Source organism: Lentinus tigrinus (genome assembly GCF_003813185.1).
Source record: "Lentinus tigrinus ALCF2SS1-7 unplaced genomic scaffold L226scaffold_32, whole genome shotgun sequence".
In the NCBI taxonomy this organism is placed as follows: Eukaryota; Fungi; Basidiomycota; class Agaricomycetes; order Polyporales; family Polyporaceae; genus Lentinus; species Lentinus tigrinus.
Genome location: NW_027137941.1, coordinates 101,495 through 121,962, shown reverse-complemented (window position 1 = coordinate 121,962; position 20,468 = coordinate 101,495). Strand labels below are relative to the sequence as shown.

General features: G+C 56.6%; 7 protein-coding genes across 7 annotated transcripts; 2 read left to right on the top strand and 5 right to left on the bottom strand.

Annotated features, from left to right (window-relative positions):
* Nucleotides 1-241: 241 nt before the first annotated feature.
* Nucleotides 242-3,481, bottom strand: L226DRAFT_513703 (HlyB/MsbA family ABC transporter). Its single transcript, XM_067678380.1, has 12 exons — nt 2,939-3,481; nt 2,848-2,872; nt 2,346-2,793; nt 2,160-2,282; nt 1,978-2,102; nt 1,656-1,918; nt 1,514-1,595; nt 1,277-1,456; nt 924-1,207; nt 754-857; nt 598-694; nt 242-547 (listed from the first exon to the last, which is right to left on the bottom strand). Exons 1-12 carry the CDS (start codon nt 3,298-3,300, stop codon nt 439-441), a joined length of 2,202 nt encoding a protein of 733 aa, XP_067531598.1. The 5' UTR covers nt 3,301-3,481; the 3' UTR covers nt 242-438.
* Nucleotides 3,482-4,123: 642 nt separating this feature from the next.
* L226DRAFT_538401 (uncharacterized protein) lies at nt 4,124-4,504 on the top strand. The gene has a single exon (XM_067681486.1). The coding sequence runs from the start codon at nt 4,225-4,227 to the stop codon at nt 4,483-4,485; it is 261 nt and encodes an 86-aa protein (XP_067531597.1). The 5' UTR covers nt 4,124-4,224; the 3' UTR covers nt 4,486-4,504.
* Nucleotides 4,505-6,013: 1,509 nt separating this feature from the next.
* On the bottom strand, nt 6,014-8,701 carry L226DRAFT_469229 (P-loop containing nucleoside triphosphate hydrolase protein; the record flags this gene model as incomplete). The annotated part of the gene is made up of 11 exons (XM_067676198.1): nt 6,014-6,122; nt 6,178-6,274; nt 6,327-6,711; nt 6,774-6,953; nt 7,008-7,089; nt 7,150-7,412; nt 7,467-7,594; nt 7,651-7,773; nt 7,831-8,278; nt 8,333-8,357; nt 8,409-8,701. The coding sequence occupies 11 exons, from the start codon at nt 8,699-8,701 to the stop codon at nt 6,014-6,016; spliced, it is 2,133 nt and encodes a 710-aa protein (XP_067531596.1).
* A 415-nt stretch (nt 8,702-9,116) lies between these two features.
* Nucleotides 9,117-12,359, bottom strand: L226DRAFT_492148 (P-loop containing nucleoside triphosphate hydrolase protein). The gene is made up of 13 exons (XM_067677381.1): nt 11,894-12,359; nt 11,799-11,823; nt 11,286-11,733; nt 11,107-11,229; nt 10,923-11,047; nt 10,605-10,867; nt 10,462-10,543; nt 10,220-10,399; nt 9,867-10,150; nt 9,697-9,800; nt 9,535-9,631; nt 9,361-9,474; nt 9,117-9,303 (listed from the first exon to the last, which is right to left on the bottom strand). Exons 1-12 carry the CDS (start codon nt 12,232-12,234, stop codon nt 9,366-9,368), a joined length of 2,181 nt encoding a protein of 726 aa, XP_067531595.1. The 5' UTR covers nt 12,235-12,359; the 3' UTR covers nt 9,117-9,303; nt 9,361-9,365.
* Nucleotides 12,360-15,602: 3,243 nt separating this feature from the next.
* On the bottom strand, nt 15,603-16,952 carry L226DRAFT_213160 (FUN34 transmembrane protein). Its single transcript, XM_067672932.1, has 4 exons — nt 16,558-16,952; nt 16,312-16,484; nt 16,036-16,186; nt 15,603-15,976 (listed from the first exon to the last, which is right to left on the bottom strand). Exons 1-4 carry the CDS (start codon nt 16,674-16,676, stop codon nt 15,727-15,729), a joined length of 693 nt encoding a protein of 230 aa, XP_067531594.1. The 5' UTR covers nt 16,677-16,952; the 3' UTR covers nt 15,603-15,726.
* Nucleotides 16,953-17,205: 253 nt separating this feature from the next.
* L226DRAFT_213212 (uncharacterized protein) lies at nt 17,206-18,121 on the top strand. Its single transcript, XM_067672933.1, has one exon. It carries the CDS (start codon nt 17,353-17,355, stop codon nt 17,869-17,871), a length of 519 nt encoding a protein of 172 aa, XP_067531593.1. The 5' UTR covers nt 17,206-17,352; the 3' UTR covers nt 17,872-18,121.
* A 76-nt stretch (nt 18,122-18,197) lies between these two features.
* Nucleotides 18,198-19,396, bottom strand: L226DRAFT_213158 (uncharacterized protein). The gene is made up of 4 exons (XM_067672931.1): nt 19,109-19,396; nt 18,861-19,039; nt 18,709-18,798; nt 18,198-18,638 (listed from the first exon to the last, which is right to left on the bottom strand). The coding sequence occupies exons 1-4, from the start codon at nt 19,144-19,146 to the stop codon at nt 18,421-18,423; spliced, it is 525 nt and encodes a 174-aa protein (XP_067531592.1). The 5' UTR covers nt 19,147-19,396; the 3' UTR covers nt 18,198-18,420.
* Nucleotides 19,397-20,468: the final 1,072 nt, after the last annotated feature.

The window sequence follows — 20,468 nt, the reverse complement described above, 5'->3', positions numbered from 1 at the left end:
TACTACATAGGTTTCTCTTCCTTGCAATGTTTGCAACACATCCGGAGAAACTTGCAGCTTGGACGGAGACCACAGAGGCAAGGCGTATAGTACCACCTTGAGCACAACAGCCGCGCTAGAGTGCTGTGCGCCCGTTGGACACTCGTATCGGATGGAAGTGATACCTTGGTTCGCCTGATGGGATGACGGCACAGGCTGCTACGTTGCATAGTTCTCCGATAGAAAATGAAAGACACACAAGGGGCGGTCCGGGGCGCGGGCAGATAATACCATAATCTGCTTCTTGACTGCACAGGCGGCATGGTGTGCCTACTACGCTGCGCATTCCTCTAGAGTGCTTGGATACATCCGATGTTGTGTACAGCGCGCGGAGCTCCTGTCTGCTCCCATATAAATCTCGGCATCCGTGGGCACCTTTTCGGAATCAACTCATCATCCTTATATGAAAGCTTGCGCCTGCAACTTCCACAGTCGTGCATATTCACCCTCAGCCTCTAGCAGGGAATGGTGTGAGCCAGACTCTACAATTCCAGACTCGTTCATGTATCTGAATATTGAACGTTTCAGCCAGGTCACGAAACAAGTTACCAGACTCACAAGATCAAGTCCGCATGCCGTGTTAGGTTCCCGAAGCGATGGGATGAGAACACCATAGTCTTGTTACCTCTCAGCTCCCGTAGGCGATCGAACAAGTCTGTGAGAACAGGAGGATCAGTCGAAAAAATCCAAGGACAAAAGTAATCAGAACGGTACCATGTTCAGCCGCTGGATCGAGAGATGCGCTTGGCTCGTCGAACAGCAAAAGGCCGACTTCGGACGCCTCCTCGCGCACGATAGAGCGCATGAACGTCCGCGATCTGCATCGTGTCGGCAGGGCATTCAGTAAACAAAGATGCTGACGAGACGAACTTGAAAGTACGTACACAGCAAGGCGCTGCATCTGACCTCCACTAAGCTCCGTCTTCGTCGTGGTCTTCATACCCGCGCAGTCGCGCACCGCAGTCACGTCAAACGGTTTTCCTGACAGCGACTTCGAGCCCTCCGTCGGTCCACCCGAGTACTCAAGCGCGGGGCGCTCGAGGTACGTCTCAAACCCGTCGGACAGCTTCTCGATGAATGACTCGGCGCCTCCAAGGCGCGCAGCCTGGCGAACATGGCTGTCGTCCCCGCTGCCAGTGGGGTCCCCGAGGGCGATGTTGTCTCGAATCTTCCGAGGAGGGCATGATGCTCAGTTGCATACGATACAGAGATTGACGAGGACAAGGGAGCCGCTCACCGATAACGGGAAGTGGGTGTAGTCTTGGAAGAGCACAGATATGGCTCGGCGAAGATCGCTCAGCTTCAACGTGCGTATGTCGTGGCCCCCAATGAAGATCGCACCCTCTTCAGGGTCGTAGAGTCGTACGATGAGCTTCAAAATTGTGCTCTTCCCTGCACCATTCGATCCGACGATTACCTGTCCCGCGCAATCTCGTGAGTGGACGCGAATACCCCGAGCAGAGACAGGACTCACGCAGAGCTGGCCAGGAAGGAGGCGAAACGAGATGTCACGCAGTGCGTAATTGTCGGTATCAGGGTACTTGAACGACACGTTCCTGCGCAATTGTCTGTCAGCGTACGCGGTCTCCGTCACGAACATGATTATGGCCACTAACCGGAACTCCAGCGCTATCCCAGACTCGATTGACTCTCCGTTCTCCGGGAAAGGCACGGTCCCATCCGGAACAACGTTCGGGATGTCCGCAAGCTCGTATACATTGCACACCGCTTGAAGCTGTTCCTCGATCCCCTGCGTCCTGCTCACCATCTCGTACACAGACCACGCGAAAGAGCTCGCAGCGGACTGCACCAGCCCCAGCGCAGCCAGTGATTCTGGCATGTTAGCAGGCCTCCTGAATGCGCTGACCGTGAATGCAATCTGAGACGGCGCCAGTCAATGCGTGGTCACCACAAGGATGGTTTGCAGTCAGGCTTTACCTGAGGGAGATGCGCGAAGACGTCTCTGACGATGGTCCAGGCGCTGATATGCGCATCTTTGCACCATTCAAGTTCGTACCACGTTCGGTCGTCATCGCCTAGTCTGTCAGTAACTGCCTTGAACTCTGTTGCATCTTGGTATCAGATTGAGGCACATTGTTAACATTTAGGCCGATACTCGCCGGAAGCGGCATAACCAGCAAGGTTTCCAGCAACGAGCTCCTTCCTGTGCTTCTCGTGCTTGATCACTTTCCGCCAGCCGCACATCTTCACGTAGTCCTTGTTCCGTGTGTTGACTGCCCATGCTACGAGAGAAATCACGTCAGTACTTACAAGCAACACCACCCCACACCCGGAACGGAACTCACCTGTCGCTACGGAAAACACCTCAAACCGCGACAACAGAGGCACCGTCTCGGATATCATCGTCACACCCGCCAAGAGCAAACCGTCCCTCTGCCCCTTCAGCGCATTAAACAGGACATACGCTTCCGCACCAAGCTGCGCCACAGCACTGACGATGTCCATCATCATCCTCAGCGTCTGCCACACGACCGTCCGGCCAAAGTAGTCGTCGGCGGACGCCGCAAGCTTACTTTGCACCTCGGTGCGCCCGTACGTGGGCAGATCGAGCCGCGCGTACGCGCTGAACTGGTGCTGGGAGAACCAGCGCCGGATGCGCGCGTTGAGCGTGTTCTCCGCCTTGGTCGATGTGTTATTGAGGACCAGCTGGACTAGTGTGCAGGCTAGGCGGCCTGCGCAGATGAGGAGGAGGCCGTGGGTGTCAATTGTGCGGGTCTCAATGGCGCCTTCCATCTGAAACATGGATTAGATGTCAACAAGGTGGATGGTATGAACGTGGATACTTACCATCTTCACAAGCTGTCCTTGGAACCTGAGGTAATCGCGATGAATCCCTGGTAATCCTTGCGCTACAAAAGTCCGAACCGCGAGTACTCACCACAGAGTCGCAGCAGGGACAACGGCAGTCCCCAGTGATGCACCCACGAACAAGAACGTCTGGAGCTTGCACCCCGGGATCCCGAGCACGTCCTTGACCATGCGCACCAGGTACGGCACGGACCCGAGCATACCTTCGTACTTCTTCACCGCAGTGGCCGTCATCAGGATCTTGCCCGCATCCGGGTCAACCTCGACGTACTTATCCCACACTCCGGTGCGCGTGTGCTTGATGACGCGGCCCTCGTCCCTCCACTTCTTGATCTTCGCCCCGTCGGACGAGGGCGAGGGGGAGGAGTCGTTCACATGCGCGTCTGGCGCTGTCAGCACCGAGCCCGAGGCGCCCTTCTCGCCGTTTGCCATCTTGATATTGCAATTTGCAGACCGTGACAGCGCTGGGGTTCTGGGGGGCGCACACTAGTGATGGCACCCTCGCACGATGCAGCCTTTATATTAACAGCGAGGTAAGGCCGCGAGGGCGTAGGCACCCTAGGATACGGGCGCGCCGAGCCCCCCGTATCACCGACAAATCGGCCTGTCGACCACACATGACACTGCGAAAGATGTGGTATCACGAACAGAACTTTATAGAGCGTGTGCCGGCCTGTATCACGGTCTACCGATGACCACGGATGGGCAGACCGTGCTACGGGGCGGCAAGAGTATTGGGTAACAAACGCAGCGATTCGGACTAAGTATCAGAGAAGCGATTGACGAACCCGGTGTCTGAGTCGGAAGCAAGAGGGTATGATGTCCACGGGGATCAGACAACTGTCCTGGTGATCGCAAATTGGTCCGCCGTAAGTGGCTCGTCGGTCCTGTCTGTACAGCACCTTTGTCAGTCCACTACAGCGTCAATGTCCTGTGGCGGGGAGGATTCTGCCAGCGCTATATGGCGCTTCGGTCCGTCTGTTATCGCTCAACTGTCCACAGTTTGAAGAATCTAAAGATCCACTGCATGGATTCCCTTCAGAATTTCTGAGACAGCTCCCAGAAACCCCTAGATACAGTGAAAAATAATCAGCTGGTGACCCATGGCGTTGAACATTCTCCATGTTCCTGCTAACTTCAAGTGCCCGCATAGCGCGCACAGCGGCGCTAGTGTGTCGGCAAGGTCGGGAGAGAGCCGAGGCTAGCCGAGAGGGGCGCGCAAGCAAATGGGCGGGTTAGCGCCCGTTTTGGATGCATGCAATACAACACGAACGAGAAGGAATACAACGAAACTGATATTTTTCCTGAGACGAGAGGCTTCAGAATAGGTAACTTCCAAATTTTCAAGAGGAACGGATGAGTGGTGGAGGAGATCCTTCGAAGTGCGGACAGTGTATCGATAATTTGGCGTGGAGGAGCAAACGCGCGGACAGGTTAGCGAAACGGCCGGACATGATACCGTTTTGCGAGTCGGAAGGGCTCAAATGGCTGCCTACCAGTAATCCTCAGCTCAGCGACGAACTAGTACTCTGGCAAGTTCGTTATGTCCTGCTAAAATTGATGATCGCCTGCGTATGCTCGACTGCATGGTCTCGTCGGCTAGCTCGTGCACGGTGACGTGTCCTAAACACGGTGCTACAAGGTGTCTACTGAGTCTCGAAGTTCACCGAGGGCGTGTAGCAACATACCTTGAAACCCTTTTGTTTGGTGGAGTCCCGTTGTCCGTGCAGCCTCAGCAAGGACGGTGACGAATGTTCATGGGAAGTACTTAACGTTATGCAGGATAAGTAGGCACTTCAGGGCCGGTTCAGTCGGGGGTTGATATTCATTAGAAACAGTGTCATTGTGGCGATGCACCCTGTACTAACATCGCGCTACAGGATGTATCCGAACGCCTTACCCTCCTACCATCGTCATTATGTACTACTCGTCTCCCTGGATTTCATCGAGCCTAAGGAATGGCAGGTATGCAGTTATACTGACGGTTTGTTTGTGATACTAAAAGTATACTAACAGTACACATACATATATAGCCTGCGGAGACGAGCAAGTTCGCATGTCCTTGCTCGAATGATAGATTCACCCCGTCAGCGGCGGAACTCATGATTTCAAGGAGCGTACAGGGTGCAGATAGAGTGGCACATAGCGAAGTCTTGAAAGGCCAGGTTCCCGGTCCCTGCCTTCGATGGTAAAGGGCGACTCGTTACAGCCGTATCTGACACGTCATCTAGTCAGCGATACCTCAAACAACAGTTAGGGATTCCACTCCATCCGGTATAGCTCGCTCTTTGATTTTGTGTCTGCTTTTGGTTCATCTCTAGGTCAGCGAAGCGCATGGGTCCGCTACCAGCGATCACGTCGCTGCGTTATCCGACAAGGCTCGATATCCTTTCAGGGGATGCCGAGGGCCTCATCATCGCTGACGATGATGCCTCCGGGTTCTGGATAGCGACGATCATGCCAGAAGACGGCGGGTCACCTGGTATCGGTGGTACCACGGTCTCCCGACGATCATCACCCTATCCACGGTAACCTCGCTCTATATCAACTTCCTCTACTGTCACACCTTCTGGCCTACACTCCTTCCGCATCTTTCTGCCGTTGTCTAGCTCAAGGCCATTGTGGGGAAATCGACGGAGCACCGCAGCACGGTCCCGTTCAACGTCATGTGCGACCTGCTGCTGGAGGAGCCGGTCCTTCTTCCCGCCCTTCGCGACTTGTACATACAAGCCCCCAAATTCCGACACAACATGGTGCAGTTCTCCAAGCTCGTGGACATGGCGGTGTTCCGCGCCGGCGCAGGCCACCGCCTTCGTCGTTTCATGATCCAGCCGAATGATCCGTATATCCCAGAGTCGGTAGAAGAACAGGTCGTCGCCCAGATAGCAGAACATGTCGACGAAATCAGCATCGTAGGCACTGGTCTGCAGCTTTGCGAGTTCAAGGTCCGGGATGCATGGCGCGTTGACGGGGCGGAGAGGTATTGGGGGCTGGATGTGAGTGAAAGCATAGGGCACGTTAATGACTACACCATTTGAGGCGTACTGTTTCCAGCCTCTCGGATGCGCTGACACTCGACTCGATGTTTCATTGGTTCCGATGACTTTACGCGGAACTCCTAAAGGATTGCCTGATCCTGCACCTGTCAAACGAATGCCTGAGCCTGCAACTTCCATAGCCTTGCGTACTCTCCATCGCGCTTCAGCAGAGCTTCGTGGGTCCCAGACTCGACAATCCCGGACTCGTCCATGTAGCTGAAGTGGAGAAGTGTCAGTTCTATTGACATATGGCAAGATATGACCAACATACAGAATCAAGTCGGCATGTTTCGTGAGGTTGCCGAATCGGTGCGTGGAGAAGACCATCGTCTTGTTCCCTCGCAACTTCCGGAGCCGGTCGAACAGTTCTAAACACTTCCCTCAGCGTGGTATGAGTACTCGCAAAAGATTCGCTCTCACCATGCTCGGCCGCTGAGTCAAGGGCAGCACTTGGCTCGTCGAGCAGCAGCAGACCGACCTCGGAGTGTTCCTGCATGACTGAGCGCATGTACGTCCGTGCCACCGCAAGCCGCTGCATCTGCCCTCCACTCAGTGCCGCCGCCTCGGTCGACTTCACACCTGCGGCCTCCCGCAAACCATCATAATTGACCTTGCGGCCAGTGAAGAGCGTCTGACCCTCGGGCGTGCTCGAGTACTCAGTAGAGACGGGCGGCTCAAGGTAGGTGTTGAACCCGTCTGGAAGCTTGTCCACAAAGCTTTCTGCGCCGGCGAGGCGAGCGGCGAGACGTACACGGTCGTCGTCGTGAGCGGTGGCGGGATCCCCCATAGCAATGTTGTCGCGAATCTAGAAATGGAAGCGGTCAGTGAGTATCTATGGAAGGTCAACGATGAGATAATTGTGCATACCGAGAGTGGGAAGAGAGTATAGTCTTGGAACAGAACGGATATGGCTTGCCGGAGGTCGTAGAGCTTGAGAGTTCGTATGTCGTGGCCACCGAAGAAGATCTCCCCTTCCTCCGGGTCGTAGAGTCGTGTTGCGAGCTTGAGAATGGTACTTTTCCCGGATCCGTTGCTACCCACAATTACCTGAGCGATAACAGGTCAGTGTATTGAGAAGCATGCGAGAAGAATTCAACGTACGCAAAGCTGTCCCGGTTCGACGCTGAAGGAAATATTCCGCAGTGCGCATTTCTCGGCATCCGGGTACTTGAAAGACACATTCCTGCCACGGGAGCCTATGTCAATGCCGTACAACTACATCGAATAGTGCGCAATCGCTCACCTGAACTCTAGAGCGACTCCGGACCGAATCTGCGAAGCTTCCTCGGGAAACGGGATGGTGCCGTCAGGGATTACATTGGGAATCTTCGCGACTTCATACAGCTTCTTGACCGCAGTGAGCTGGTGTTCAATACCCCGCATTCGGTAGATCATGTCCTGGAATGACCACACAAACTTCGAAGCCGCGTCCTGGATCAGGCTGAGAGATGCGAGCGAGACGGGGATGCTCATCGGATACTGCGCAGCACGCAAAGTGAAGATGATCTAGTCTTGTCATGAGCTGAACTGCGACTGGCGTATTACTACTGGAAGACGTACTTGCGGAAGCTGGGCAAGTGGCTGGTGGAATACCGACCAGATACTTGGCAATGGCCAATCAATCAGGTATCCCCATTCGCTCCAATCGGTATCGTTATCTCCGACCCGTTCGGAGGCCTTCTTGAACTCTAGAGCAAATGTCAGCACTGGTATGATGAATTCGGGCATAGCGAACAGAACATACCAGAGGATGCGTGTCCGGCGAGGTTACCCACAACAAACTCCTTGCGGTGCAGGTCCTCGCGGACGACATGCTTCCAACCTTTCATCTTGATGAAGTCATGGTCGACAGTCTTCGCTAACCAAACTACGAATACCACTTATTAGTATGAGTAAGTCATGAGGTAGAGTTCGAAGGACATACTTCGCGTAGACCGGAGGATAGGCATGTCTGCTGCGCAGACCAGCACTTGCGCGAACAAGGTGAGGACAGCGAGCAATGGGCCGTCCGGCTGGCCGTGCAGGACTTGAACCAGCACGAGAGTCTGTGCGACGAGCCTCGTGACTATGCTCACGATATCGCTGGCTAGCTCAATCGTGCGCCATATGACTGATTGTCCGTAGTAGTCGTCCGTGGTGTCTTGCAGCTGGCGTTTCACCTCAGTCTTGTTGTACGTCGGATGATCGAGACGGGCATAGGCGTGGAAGCAATGCAGCGCCCACCAGCGCCGGATGTGAGCGTTGAGAGGCCTCTCGACCTTCGCTCGAATTTGGTCCAAGAAGAAGCTCGCGACGGTGCACGTGAGCCTTCCTGCTGCGATGCGGATAAGTCGCTCCTTGTCTACGGTGCGAGTCTCGATTGCCATCTGGGTCTTAGCTCGATGTTAGACCTGAAAATATTCGACTCGGAGAGTTCGACGACCTACGATAGATAGTAGTTGGCCCTTGAACCTGAACGTATATAAGTTGAACATCGATATGGAGCTCGACCAAGAAGCTCACCAAATCGCGATGGCCGGTACAAGAGCACCGCCCAGCTGAGCCACCACGTAGATGAGTACCAGCGGAGGACACCCCGGTATACTGAGAACGTCCTTGAACATCCGAAGTAGGTAGGGCAAGCAATGCACAAGCTCTTTTAGCTTGGAAAGCAGCGGGGCTAGAGCGAATCGAGGACGATCCACCTCGATCTCCTCGTAGAAGTCCCAGACGCCCAGTCGGGAGCGTTTGATGTGTGTCTTTGGAGAGGTTGACTTGACATCCTCGCTCGCAACCTTGATTGTGTTGTGAGGCATATCGAGTACGTACTAACATTGTGAGGCAGCGGACGCACCTGGTGTCTATATACCAGTGGGAGCTGCTGGAGGCGCTGCCGCGAGTCATTTCAACAAAGAACAAACCGTTGCGATTGAATTGAGATCGGAGAAGCTGTCCGTCGCGCTCGGATATGATTACTTCCTGTCACCTAGCCCCTCTCACTTCGCGGGTGATAGTTCCAGCACTGTCCTTTGCCATGACTGCGGACCGCGATAGAGTTCAACACTGCCCACGTATCAGTGGAATCCTAGTATACGGGCGCGTGTGGGTCCGTGCACGAGGCACTGATTTGTCTTGCTTGTCAGTACCTGCCGAACATTCTGACCACAACAGCCGCGCTGGAGCTCTGCTGCGTTCGTTGGACACTCCGATCGGATGGATTTGACACCTAAGGGGGCCTGGACGGATGGGGAAATGTCAGTCAGGACTCACACAATGGACGCTGGTAGATAATATCGTAATCTGCTTCTCGCTTTCCGCGGCGGGATGACGGCACCGGCTGCATGATGCGCCTACGCTACACAGTTCTTCGATAGAAAGTGGATTTTAGACCTGATGCCGTGTACAGGGCGCGCAGTTCCTGCATGTGCCCGAATTCATCTCGCACTCTGTGGGTACCTTCACAGAATCAACTCACTATCCTTATATGAATGCTTGCGCCTGTAACTTCCACAGCCGAGCATACTCGCCTTCAGCCTCTAGCAGAGAATGGTGCGTGCCAGACTCTACGATTCCAGACTCGTTCATGTATCTGAGTATTGAATCTTTTAGCCAGGACGAACAGAGTCACGAAACCAGTTACCATACTTACAAGATCAAGTCCGCATGCCGCGTTAAGTTCCCAAAGCGATGAGAGGAAAATACCATAGTCTTATTACCTCTCAGCTCGCATAGGCGATCGAACAAGTCTGTGAGAACGGGGGTATCAGGGATCAGGCGAAGGATATGGCGACGAGTGCACGTAGAACGGTACCATGTTCAGCCGCGGGATCGAGAGATGCGCTCGGCTCGTCAAAGAGTAACAGGCCGACTTCGGACGCCTCCTCACGCACGATAGAGCGCATGAACGTCCGCGATCTGCATCGTGTCGGCAGGGCATTCAGTAAACAAAGATGCTGACGAGCCGAACTTGAAAGTACGTACACAGCAAGGCGCTGCATCTGACCTCCACTAAGCTCCGTCTTCGTCGTGGTCTTCATACCCGCGCAGTCGCGCACCGCAGTCACGTCAAACGGCTTCCCTGACAGTGACTTCGAGCCCTCCGTCGGTCCAATGCAGTACTCGACCGCGGGAGGCTCGAGGTACGTCTCGAACCCGTCGGACAGCTTCTCGATGAATGACTCGGCGCCTCCGAGGCGCGCAGCCTGGCGAACATGGCTCTCGTCCCCGCTGCCAGTGGGGTCCCCGAGGGCGATGTTGTCTCGGATCTTCCAAGGAAGGCACGATGCTCAGTTGCGTACGATACAAAGATCGACGAAGACAAAGGAGCCGCTCACCGATAGCGGGAAGTGGGTGTAGTCTTGGAAAAGCACAGATATGGCTCGGCGAAGATCGCTCAGCTTCAACGTGCGTATGTCGTGGCCCCCAATGAAGATCGCGCCCTCCTCAGGGTCATAGACTCGTACGATGAGCTTCAGAATCGTGCTCTTCCCTGCGCCATTCGATCCGACGATTACCTATCCCAGGCTCGGGGCTCTAGTGAGCGGACGCGAATACCCCGAGCAGAGACACGACTCACGCAGAGCTGGCCAGGAAGGAGGCGGAACGAGATGTCACGCAGTGCATAATTGTCCGTATCAGGGTACTTGAAGGACACGTTCCTGCACCAGCTGTCTGTCAGCGCACGCGGTCTCCGTCACGACCATGAACGTGACCACTGACCGGAACTCCAGCGCTATCCCAGCCTCGATTGACTCTCCGTTCTCCGGGAACGCCACGGTCCCATCCGAAACAACGTTCGGGATGTCCGCAAGCTCGTATACATTGCGCACCGCTTGAATCTGCTCCTCGATCCCATTCGTCCTGCTCACCATCTCGTACACGGACCACGCGAACGAGCTCGCAGCGGACTGCACCAGCCCAAGTGCAGCCAACGATTCTGGCATATTGGCGGGTCTCCTAAACGCGCTGATCGTGAATGCAATCTGAGATGGTCAGTAGATATGCAACGTTGCACCTCATGGGAGGAATAAGGCTTACCTGAGGGAGGTGGGCGAAGACGTCCTTGACGATCGTCCACGCGTTTATATGCGCATCTTGGCTCCGTGAAACTTCGTACCAGGTTCGGTTGTCATCGCCTAGTCTGTCAGTGACTGCCTTGAACTCTGTGTTGGGTATCAGATCGAGGCATACTGTTCAACATTCGGATTGGTACGGTGCTCACCGGAAGTGGCGTAACCAACAAGGTTTCCAGCAACGATCTCCTTCCTGTGTTTCTCCTGTCTGATCGCTTTCTTCCAGCCACACATCTTCACGTAGTCCTTGTTCCGGGTGCGAACTGCCCATGCTACAAGAGGAATCCCGTCAGTACAACACCACCCGGCGCCGACGGAACCAACCCACCTGTCGCTACGGCGAACACCTTGAACTGCGACAATAGAGGCACAGTGTGTGAAATCATCGTCACGCCGACCAAGAGCAGCCCATCCTTCTGCCCCTTCAACGCATTCATGAGGACGTACGCCTGCCCGCCAAGCTGCGCCACAGAGCTGACGATGCCCATCGTCTTCTTCAGCGTCTGCCACACGACCGTCCTGTCAAAGTAGTCGTCTGCGGACGCCTCGAGCTTGCTCTGCACGTCGGTGAGCCCGTACGTCGGCACGTCGAGCCGCGCGTACGCACCGAACTGGTGCTGGGAGAACCAGCGTCGGATGCGTGCGTTGAGCGTGTTCTCTGCTTTGGTAGTCGTGTTGGTGAGGGCGTGCTGGGCGAACGTGCAGGCTAGGCGGCCTGCGCAGATGAGGAGGAGGCCGTGGGTGTCGATGGTGCGCGTCTCGATGACACCTTCTATCTGGGACGTAGGACGTCAGCCAGGATGAAAAGGATGGGCGAAGGTAATTTGAGCATAATTCCTACCATCTTCACAAGCTGTCCCTCGAGCCTGAGGCAGCCGCGTTGAGTTCCCTCTTCACACCTCCAAGTCTGAAGTGAGTTGAGCTACAAGTACTCACCACAGAGTCGCGGCAGGAACAACGGCGGTCCCCAGCGATGCACCCACGAACAAGAACGTCTGGAGCTTGCACCCCGGGATCCCGAGGACGTCCTTGACTATGCGCACCAGGTACGGCACAGACCCGAGCACACCTTCGTACTTCTTCACCACAGTGGCCGTAATCGACATTCTGCCCGCGTCCGGGTCGACCTCGACGTACTCATCCCACACCCCGATGCGCGTATGCTTGACGATGCGGCCCTCGCCCTTCCACTTTTGGATCTTCGCCACGGAGGAGGAGGAGGAGTCGTTCAGATGCGCCACGTCTGAGCCCGAAGCGCCCTTCTCGCAGTTCGCCATCTTGATGTCGCAATTCGGAGGATGCTGGGGGCGCGCACTAGTACTTGATGGCGTCTTCGTACGAGGGAGCCTTTATACATAGCGAGACGTGGGATATGTCCGCAGCGGTCCACTGCCAGCCCACGTACTGCCAAACATCGCAGCAAAAGCTGTGCCATCACGTTGGCCCACTGAATCTGATGTAGATTCGACCAATCCACGTGACATTCACGTGACGTTATGAGGGCTGTATTCTGTTCGTCCGGCACTCTCCAGAAGACGGGGAAAGAGGGATCGTGTTCAGAAATGCTCACATGGGTTACGTATCAAGTTTGAGCCTCATCCATGCACAGGGAAGGGAGGGAGAAGGCGATCATGCTAAGCGAGAGAGTGGTCGAATCTACACTGGGCCAACCTTAGCCAACGGAGGGACGTACCGGCCTGTGTTACGGCATACGCTCACTATTTAGTTCATAAGATAGGGTAAGAAACGCGTTGCGTGCGATTGCTACTATCAGATACTGTGGAGTGATTGAGTCGGTGTCGGAAGAAACTCACGTGCACGGTGCGGCTGCCTCACGGTCCCAGCGCGGCGATGGACCTAGGACTGCCTCTTGCCAGTGTAGCTTTGCGCGCCCGAGGATTGAAGCTGCTATGACATTATAACGGCCAGATCTCTATTCCCAATGGGTAGTAATAGGGCATACACAAGCCGCGTGCGTATCGCGACTGCTCCCTTGCGTGGCACTTGAGCAGGTTATGCTTAGAGCAATGAAATCGGATGCGAACGGTGTTAGTTACGTGTCGTCTCGAATGCGTAGTTCAACAACTTACTGAGACGGTTCCAGGACAGCCGCGTTCGTCGTTCCGTTCCGTGACACTGGACACCATGGCGCGTCGAACATCCAGAGTACCAGGTGTTCAGACGACAAGCAGCCAGGCAATAAATTTTGCCTGCGTCGATAGCGGCCAACACTCCGAGATCGAGCTGGCGGTTCTTTAGACGGCTTGGGCGGGCCACGTACCGTCGGGATGTACGACTGTCGTGGAGTGAAGCTTGAATACCGGACTCGCGGGTACCCGCGAATTCTCGTGAGAGGAGGGGAGAGGGGAGAGGTTTGCGGCCATCTGCAGGTCCAGGGCAGCGGCTGAGCTCGCCTTGGCATGCGAGAGGTCCCCCACAAAATCGTGATGGGCTCCCTTCAAGTATAGCACTGTGTGACTGTCTTGTCAATGTATGCACCACCCCGCGACAGGGCGCTCTCGTGCCGCGCGTGCCAGCTGAGTGCATGACGAGTCGTAAAACGCACTAGCTCGGCTGAGGGCCCGGGCGCTGCCGGATTAGAGGCAAGGTGGTGGGAACCTGAGCTTGGGACTCACAATCACGTCCGCGGCCCGATTACTGTCTCTGCCTAAGTAGTCACTAGTAGTTGATTTTTGACTCACGTCGTCGAGGATTTCTGCTCAGGGTCGCGTCCGGGACGAGGTCCCAGGCGCGATCGAGCTTCTCTCAATCACCTACATGCCCTTGAGGATATTTGAGCTGTGAACTTGTCGCACAGACGGGGCGCTGGACAGCATTATAAGTGACGCCTCACTGGCACCCGGGTCGCCTTCAGCGCATGCAATGATCAATATACAGTTCAATGGCTTACCGAATTCGAAGCTCCACGACAGAGCATACCACCCCTAGTATGTCCTTTTGGTGACAATCGACCCCCATGGTGCCTACGAATCGAACGGGTGCGTGAGCGACGAGTCGATCATGGCCACTGCTTACACGTTGAGACCCAGGCCACGTACCGGTATTGTATATCTTCCTGCCGAGTCCCGTAGCCGTAACCGTAACCGTCTCTCTCTCTCGCCGTCTCCGGCAGCACGGCCGGTCTTCACACCCTGACGGTGCCCGTGACGTCGAGGTCCGAGAGGTCCACCAGAAATCGCGTCGAATCGGTTTCTCCCTTCCAGCGCTCATAGCACCGCGTCTTGTATGTATGCACGCACCATGTCCCGCCGGGTAAATACCCCACCCCCACACACGGCCGTCGGGACGTGGGTCGCAAGCAATGGCATGAGGCTGACCGCTCCGAGGCTCGGCGACGACGACGCCCGGACCCGAGCCCAAGACTGACAGGTGTCAGGACGTCGTGAATCTTCGGATCTTCAGACTCGACTCGAGGAAATCACGTCCGACTATCTGACAGTGACAGGGTTCAACGTTCAGTGCCGGTGCCACAGGCACGCTGGGCCAGAGTCGATGCATCAATAATGTCATGTATGCCGGGTCTTCTTCTGCGTCACGTACATGCCCGAGGAACAAGTCACCGGCCCTATTCGAATTCCTGGTCCACCGTCCTCGCGAGGGAGAAACGAACCCCGGTCCCGATGAGCACGAACGAGGTCACTGATAATACTGCATAGTACTGTCAGGACTCAGTGCCATGGCATTGCATTGCAATTGGCACTCTCACCGGGCTGGCTGGATCCGGAGGCGGTACTCGAGTAACGAACGACTTGCCTGGCAGGGCTGGTCAGTGGTAATCCGTCGACGACTCGTCACTCAGGCTGGGCCTCCGAATAATCATGATCATGCACGTACCTGAGCCTCGCCCCGTTGAACTTCCCTAAGCACGTTTTCACCTGGTGTCACACCACGCAGCCCGTCTTACACAGTCCTGCCCCCTGAGGACATGCGCACCACGAATCCGGGGACCGGAAGTGCGGAAATCACAAATGAGCACTGAGCACTGAGCACTGAGTACTCAGAGCACGAGATATCAATCGGCGGCCTCCGAATGAACGCACCGTCTCGCCCTCGTCACATCACTCAGCCCGTCTTTCGTACTCTTGCACAAGTCCTACGGTCTACAGTGTACCCCCCCGAGCTGGGCTACGAACCCGGACTCGGAAGTGGCGGAAGCACTGGGAAGCCTGAAGCCTGACATCGGACTCCGGAGGGGGCGCACTGCGCTCTCACGCGAGTGCGGTTACGACACCCAATTAAGCCAGGGGGAGCAGCAGCGCCGGCGTCCCATAGAAGCCGGCCCGGGGCCGACGCAATCGGACTCGCGGCACGCATGTGCACTGTGTAATCACAGAGATCTGAGACTGAGTACTGAGAGGCAAACGTCCAGAGTATCCAGAGTATCCAGAGATCCATCCATTCATGCGAGATCGTAGCGTGCTTAAGACAAAAAAGAGTATGATATGCAGACACACGGCACAAGCAAGAGTTATCGTACACGGGGCAGCATATGCCATATAGAAACAGAACGCACGGTGGCGGGTGTGGTAGCGGGGTGTCGCGGGCGGAAATAAACACTAGGACGGGGGAGGGGGATGAGGGGGGCATGCGGGGATGAGGGCAAGGGGGGGGGGGGGGGGTATGGCCCATGGGGCAGCGGAGCGCGTGTGGGTCGGATGAGACGAGATGATGGAGTACGAATATAGCGGCGGCGGCCGTCACTGTGAACTAAACGCGCGAGCACACTGCGCGCAAAACACTATCATCATCTAATCGATGCGCCCCTTGGGGATCTGCCCGAGCGGGAGGCGGAACCACGACGTGACGGGGTCCGCGAGCATCTCGCCGGTGCCGACGTAGAACGCAACAAGAGCGGTGATGATCCCGAGCGCGCCGCCAGCCTTGTCGAGCGCGACTGCATGGGCGGTTGAGAATTTTCCAGCGCCGAGAAGCGCGAAGGTGATGGAGAGGAAGAAAAAGAGGACGATGAGGCCCATGTTCCGGCGCAGGGACGCAATGCTGCATCGGGGAAAATTGTCAGCGCTGATGTCTACACGGCAGAAAGAGGGGAGACTTACAAGAGGAGGACGGTCACGATGAACCATGTCCAGAGGTAGATACCGACCGCAGACGCGAACTCGGTCTCATCGGTGTACGCGGCCGCGACGCCGGAGCCGGGAATAAAGATAGTGGCGAAAGACATCCAGAAGCCGCCGTACATGGTGAACGCTGTGAAGAGGGAGCAAATTCGGGATCAGCTCTAGAGCTTCTTTTCGCAGGAGAAACGGAGAAACGCGTTATCGCAGCGCACCCGCGGGGATTGGGAGGGGAGAAAGAGGACGGGAGACACGTACCAGTGGCACCAAAGGTGTTGCGGGTGGCAAAGGACCACATGCCGGCGACGAACTGCGCGAGACCGCCGACAAAGAGGGCCATGCCAATCACGACGTTGGGGGTGACGACGCCCCGTGCCTGGACGTTGTACATCGACAGGATGAAGGTCGTCGACGCGAACCCATAGAGCCCCCTGCACGTAAAAGCACGCTGGAATCAGACATCGCGTTCGAGCATCGGGAGACAAGTCAATCAGGGCGACTCACAGAGGACCAGGGTCGCCGAGCTGGCGGTAGTACTGGGGCTGGCTGTACGAAGAGTACGCGCCGGGCGGGGGGTTGGCGTCAATGGTGGGCTGCTTCTCTGCTTTCTCGATGTGGGACATGGCTGGCTGGTCGAGTGTCGAGGTGCGTGGGCTGGGAGGAGAACAGGGAGCGAACGCGTCGACGACTGTGGGCGGAGAATGCGAGTCGAGCGACTGGCCAGCCCGTCCTCCAATCCTTTTTGAGAGCCCGCTTACCTAAGCCGGCCATCTCGCCAAAATGGGCGTAGCGTGGGCAGGTGACCCCCAGGGCCCCCCACACCGCTCGGCGCGATCAAATGCGGGGCGGGAGATCGTTTCAGCCGCGGACATCCAGCTCCCCCTCCATCGCCCACTGCACTCACCCATCCCATCCCGCGAGCCAAGGCCTCCATCGCATGGGGACCGAGACAAACGATGCGCACTTGCGTCGATTTGGGCTAGCGACCCAACCCGGGTCACTTGACGGACGACGGATTTCGCGCGGACACGCGCGTGGTTAAGTACCCCGCAGTCAGGAGGAGACGAGGGCCGCCGTTGACCTCCGCGGCCAGTCGCGAACGCGTCGACGGGCGACGCCGCAGGCACACTCCTGCACCGCAACACGACCCTTGGCAAATCCAGCTGTCAGTGTCAATGGATTGGGGGATGTATTGCGAATTGACATGCGCGACGGCGCGTCCTTCGTGCAACGAGACAGGAGTGTGGAATAGACGGGACACCTTCGCCCTTCCCTGGTCCCCAACGAACCTCGAGGGGTATGTCAGAATCGATTGCGTACGCAAGAGCGATGGACTCGGACTCACCTCGCCAACGCGCGGTGGTCTCGACCTTCCCCGCTTCATCCCAATGCCGTAGTCCGTACCATCCGATCCTTCACGTCCATCGTCCCACCCATACGTTTGACCCTTCGCGTACAGAACGGGATTGTATTGAGCCACCGCGGCGCGCGTGCCACCCTTCGGAACCGCGCCTTTGCTGCTCGTTGGTGTTAATGTCTATGACAGCGCCCGAGCCCGACGGAGCCTTGCAACTTCAAGAACATGTCGCGAGGCGAGCACATCCTACGATACCAAGTCCAGATAGCAGCGATGGGCTCGGACTCACCTCGCCAACGCGCGGTGGTCTCGACCTTCCCCGCTTCATCCCACAATCTTCAGAGCTTCACGTCCACCGTGACTGGTCCCACCCATGTTCGACCCTTGGGCGTTCGCGTTCGGAACAAGGTTGTATTGAACGATCGCCGTGCGCGCGCCACCGTTCGCAACCGCGCCGCTAATTGTGCCTACGACAGATACCGACGGAGCCGGAAGCCCTGCAAGAACGTGTCGCCAGCCGAGCACATCATACGATACCAAGTTCAGGTAAGTCCGCATACATGAATGAGCACCTGACATGCGCAATGAGCGTCCAAGCCTCCGAGGAAGGGCGAGCTAGTAAGCGATGAGGCGAGGGCCACCGCCAGTGTCGAGATCGAGAGGGCGGAAGACAGAGGACAGCGCTGAGACTGAGAGGGGAGGGAGGAGGAGTAGAGCGGAAAGGCGACCGTCGTCAGACTCAGAGAGCGAGCTAGCTATATACTGCCGGACGTCCTCGAAGAAGCCTACAACAGAAGCCCGTGTCGTGATTTGAAGCACCGCGCCGCGCTATATCGGGGAGTCCCATGGCCTATAGCATATCGTTACGTCGCCGGAGATGTCGATGACGGCGCATGACGCACCGGCGAGCCTCATTCAGATAAGCAGCGGCCAGTAGTACTGTCACCGTGCGCGCGAGCCAATGAGCGTCGAGGATGGAGGGTGCGGGTGCGCGGGAGTCATGAGGTTGTTCATGATATTGGCCATGGCGCGTGGATGCCGGTTACGGCTGACAGAGACGCGCCATCGACAAGGACAAGGAGGGGAGGAACGACGAGCGCGGAGACAGTCCCAGCGTAGCGCGACCTGGAGGATGGCGTGCGCGGGGAACGTCGAGGAGGTTGGGCTGCTGGAGATGAGGGTGCCGCCGTTGACGTTGAGTATGGCTCGAGCTGCGCAGAAGGATGGGCTTCACAAAGTATCAACAGGCAACAGATACTTAGCTCAGGAGTCCGAGTCGGTGACAACGGAAGACTCACAAGCTGCAGCGAACATACTCCCAACACGACGGGGAAAGGTCCAGGTTAATGCTCGACGAAGGATCTCGCATGACGCTCGCGCGCGCAAGTCTACGGAGACGATCGAGTTGTAAGTCTAACTATATGCGCATCCCATATAGGCAAGAACTCACCAGCACCAGTGCACTCGCGTCTCCTCCAGTGGTTAAGTGCACGCGCCACACAACCGCGCGCGCGGCCTGCACGCATATAGACGGCGGGGACGTACCGAGTCTGATCTCGTTGTTCGTCCACCTTCATGACGATCGAGTTACAGTCCCCGAGGGAGGGTTGCCAGCTTCCGCGCGCGAGGCTGGCGCTCGCAGAGGTAGCGTAAGTCTGAACATATGCCGCGCATTCCATATGAGCACCAACAACTCACGAGTCAACCGTCCATCCCATATAGCTTCCAGCCTCCATGCCTCCAAACCTCTCGCAACGCCAGACCAGCCTCCACCATCCCGTCGCAAACGCAGCTTCACGAATCCGCAGAGCGAAACAGAGCAGAGCAGGGCAGCAGACAGAGAAGAAGATAGCAGTCCGAAGTCAAGAAGGGGCATTCCTCCCCTCCTCCGAGCCCTCGACTATCTAAGTAGCATTCAATCTGCCTTCTCTGCTTCCGAAACCATCCAACATCAAGACGCGCCTCGACTGCCACGCCCCGAATACACACCGTCCGCTCGAAAGCCGAAACATACTCGCCTGCCTTTTTTGGTGCGTTTCGCTTCCCCCGGGGCGGACCGGAATGCTTGCAGGGGAGGCGCTGGGAGCGGAATGCCCCCGGAACCGTGCAGCCCCACCTCCGACGCGAGGGCGCTGTGCGCCGGGGGGCGCGCGCTGTCCGAGACGTCCCGCACGCCCGTCGGGGTGTCGGGGACCATGACCATCTCGTAGCAGAATTCGCTGAAACTTCGCCCAGTACAACTCATAGTCTCTGGCGTGTATTTTGTATGTGCATTGTGCCGCGCATGAGGATGCTTGACACTGAGCTCGTCGACGACGTTGTCCGAGACGTTCCGAGCCTGGGTTCCCGAAATGGCAGCGCGCTTATGAGTGCTTGTTTCCGATCCCGGGCGAGCTCGAGCTCGTGGAAGAGACGCCGATGCCTTTGCTCTCCCGATAAAACTCCTCCTCCGACATCTTATTCGCCGGGTGGTTAGCGGTGCGCATACATCGTGCTGTGCAAGTCTAGAACTGATCTAACGTGTGAACTGATATTGATACTTGTAGGAGATCTTCAAGGCGGGAACTTGGAAAGCCCATTCGGTAAGTCGGACACGTCGTAACTATGCAACTTGTTTCTCGAGTTGTGTATTCGAGTTCCAAGGTGCTCTGCCTCGACTTCTGAGATAATCAACCGAAGTATCAACTCTATAGGAAGGAACGGATCGGACGTCTGCACCGGCTGGAGAGGTTATCCCCCGACGGTGCAGGTGTCCGTCCTCTCCGACTCGCGCAGTCGTCCTTTCGCTCCCGAAATACCTACTTGCGCATTTCGGAAAGTGAGGAGGAGGAAGGAACATGTTCGGAGGGCGCTGTGTCAGGTACTTAGCCGTACACGAGTAAGGTGACGAGCGCCCTGCGAACCCGGAGCAACGAGCCCAGGTTAGAAGAAACTCTTCAAGTACCTCGCACGCGTGTCGCGTGGCCACAGTCGCGCGACAGCGCTGCCAGGATCGTGTCATATCCTCAGCTTGGGTATCAAGACCGAGTCTGAGGTTGACGTTGTAACCCGCCACAGA

What these genes read in the sequence shown, in the direction of transcription:
- L226DRAFT_513703 (XM_067678380.1), bottom strand. Translation starts at nt 3,300, where the DNA reads ATGGCAAACGGCGAGAAGGGCGCCTCGGGCTCGGTGCTGACAGCGCCA. An exon ending in AAGGACAGCTTGTGAAGATG is followed by an intron (nt 2,794 to 2,847) that starts GTAAGTATCCAC and finishes TCCATGTTTCAG; the next exon opens with ATGGAAGGCGCCATTGAGAC. An exon ending in ACACCCACTTCCCGTTATCG is followed by an intron (nt 1,208 to 1,276) that starts GTGAGCGGCTCC and finishes CCTCCTCGGAAG; the next exon opens with ATTCGAGACAACATCGCCCT.
- L226DRAFT_538401 (XM_067681486.1), top strand. Translation starts at nt 4,225, where the DNA reads ATGAGTGGTGGAGGAGATCCTTCGAAGTGCGGACAGTGTATCGATAAT.
- L226DRAFT_492148 (XM_067677381.1), bottom strand. Translation starts at nt 12,234, where the DNA reads ATGGCGAACTGCGAGAAGGGCGCTTCGGGCTCAGACGTGGCGCATCTG. An exon ending in CAGATGCAGCGCCTTGCTGT is followed by an intron (nt 9,801 to 9,866) that starts GTACGTACTTTC and finishes GACACGATGCAG; the next exon opens with ATCGCGGACGTTCATGCGCT. An exon ending in CGATCCCGCGGCTGAACATG is followed by an intron (nt 9,632 to 9,696) that starts GTACCGTTCTAC and finishes CCGTTCTCACAG; the next exon opens with ACTTGTTCGATCGCCTATGC.
- L226DRAFT_213160 (XM_067672932.1), bottom strand. Translation starts at nt 16,676, where the DNA reads ATGTCCCACATCGAGAAAGCAGAGAAGCAGCCCACCATTGACGCCAAC. An exon ending in CTCGGCGACCCTGGTCCTCT is followed by an intron (nt 16,485 to 16,557) that starts GTGAGTCGCCCT and finishes TTTTACGTGCAG; the next exon opens with GGGGCTCTATGGGTTCGCGT. An exon ending in CAACACCTTTGGTGCCACTG is followed by an intron (nt 16,187 to 16,311) that starts GTACGTGTCTCC and finishes CCCTCTTCACAG; the next exon opens with CGTTCACCATGTACGGCGGC.
- L226DRAFT_213212 (XM_067672933.1), top strand. Translation starts at nt 17,353, where the DNA reads ATGTCAGAATCGATTGCGTACGCAAGAGCGATGGACTCGGACTCACCT.
- L226DRAFT_213158 (XM_067672931.1), bottom strand. Translation starts at nt 19,146, where the DNA reads ATGGAGGCTGGAAGCTATATGGGATGGACGGTTGACTC. An exon ending in ACGCGAGTGCACTGGTGCTG is followed by an intron (nt 18,799 to 18,860) that starts GTGAGTTCTTGC and finishes TCGTCTCCGTAG; the next exon opens with ACTTGCGCGCGCGAGCGTCA. An exon ending in GAGTATGTTCGCTGCAGCTT is followed by an intron (nt 18,639 to 18,708) that starts GTGAGTCTTCCG and finishes TACTTTGTGAAG; the next exon opens with CCCATCCTTCTGCGCAGCTC.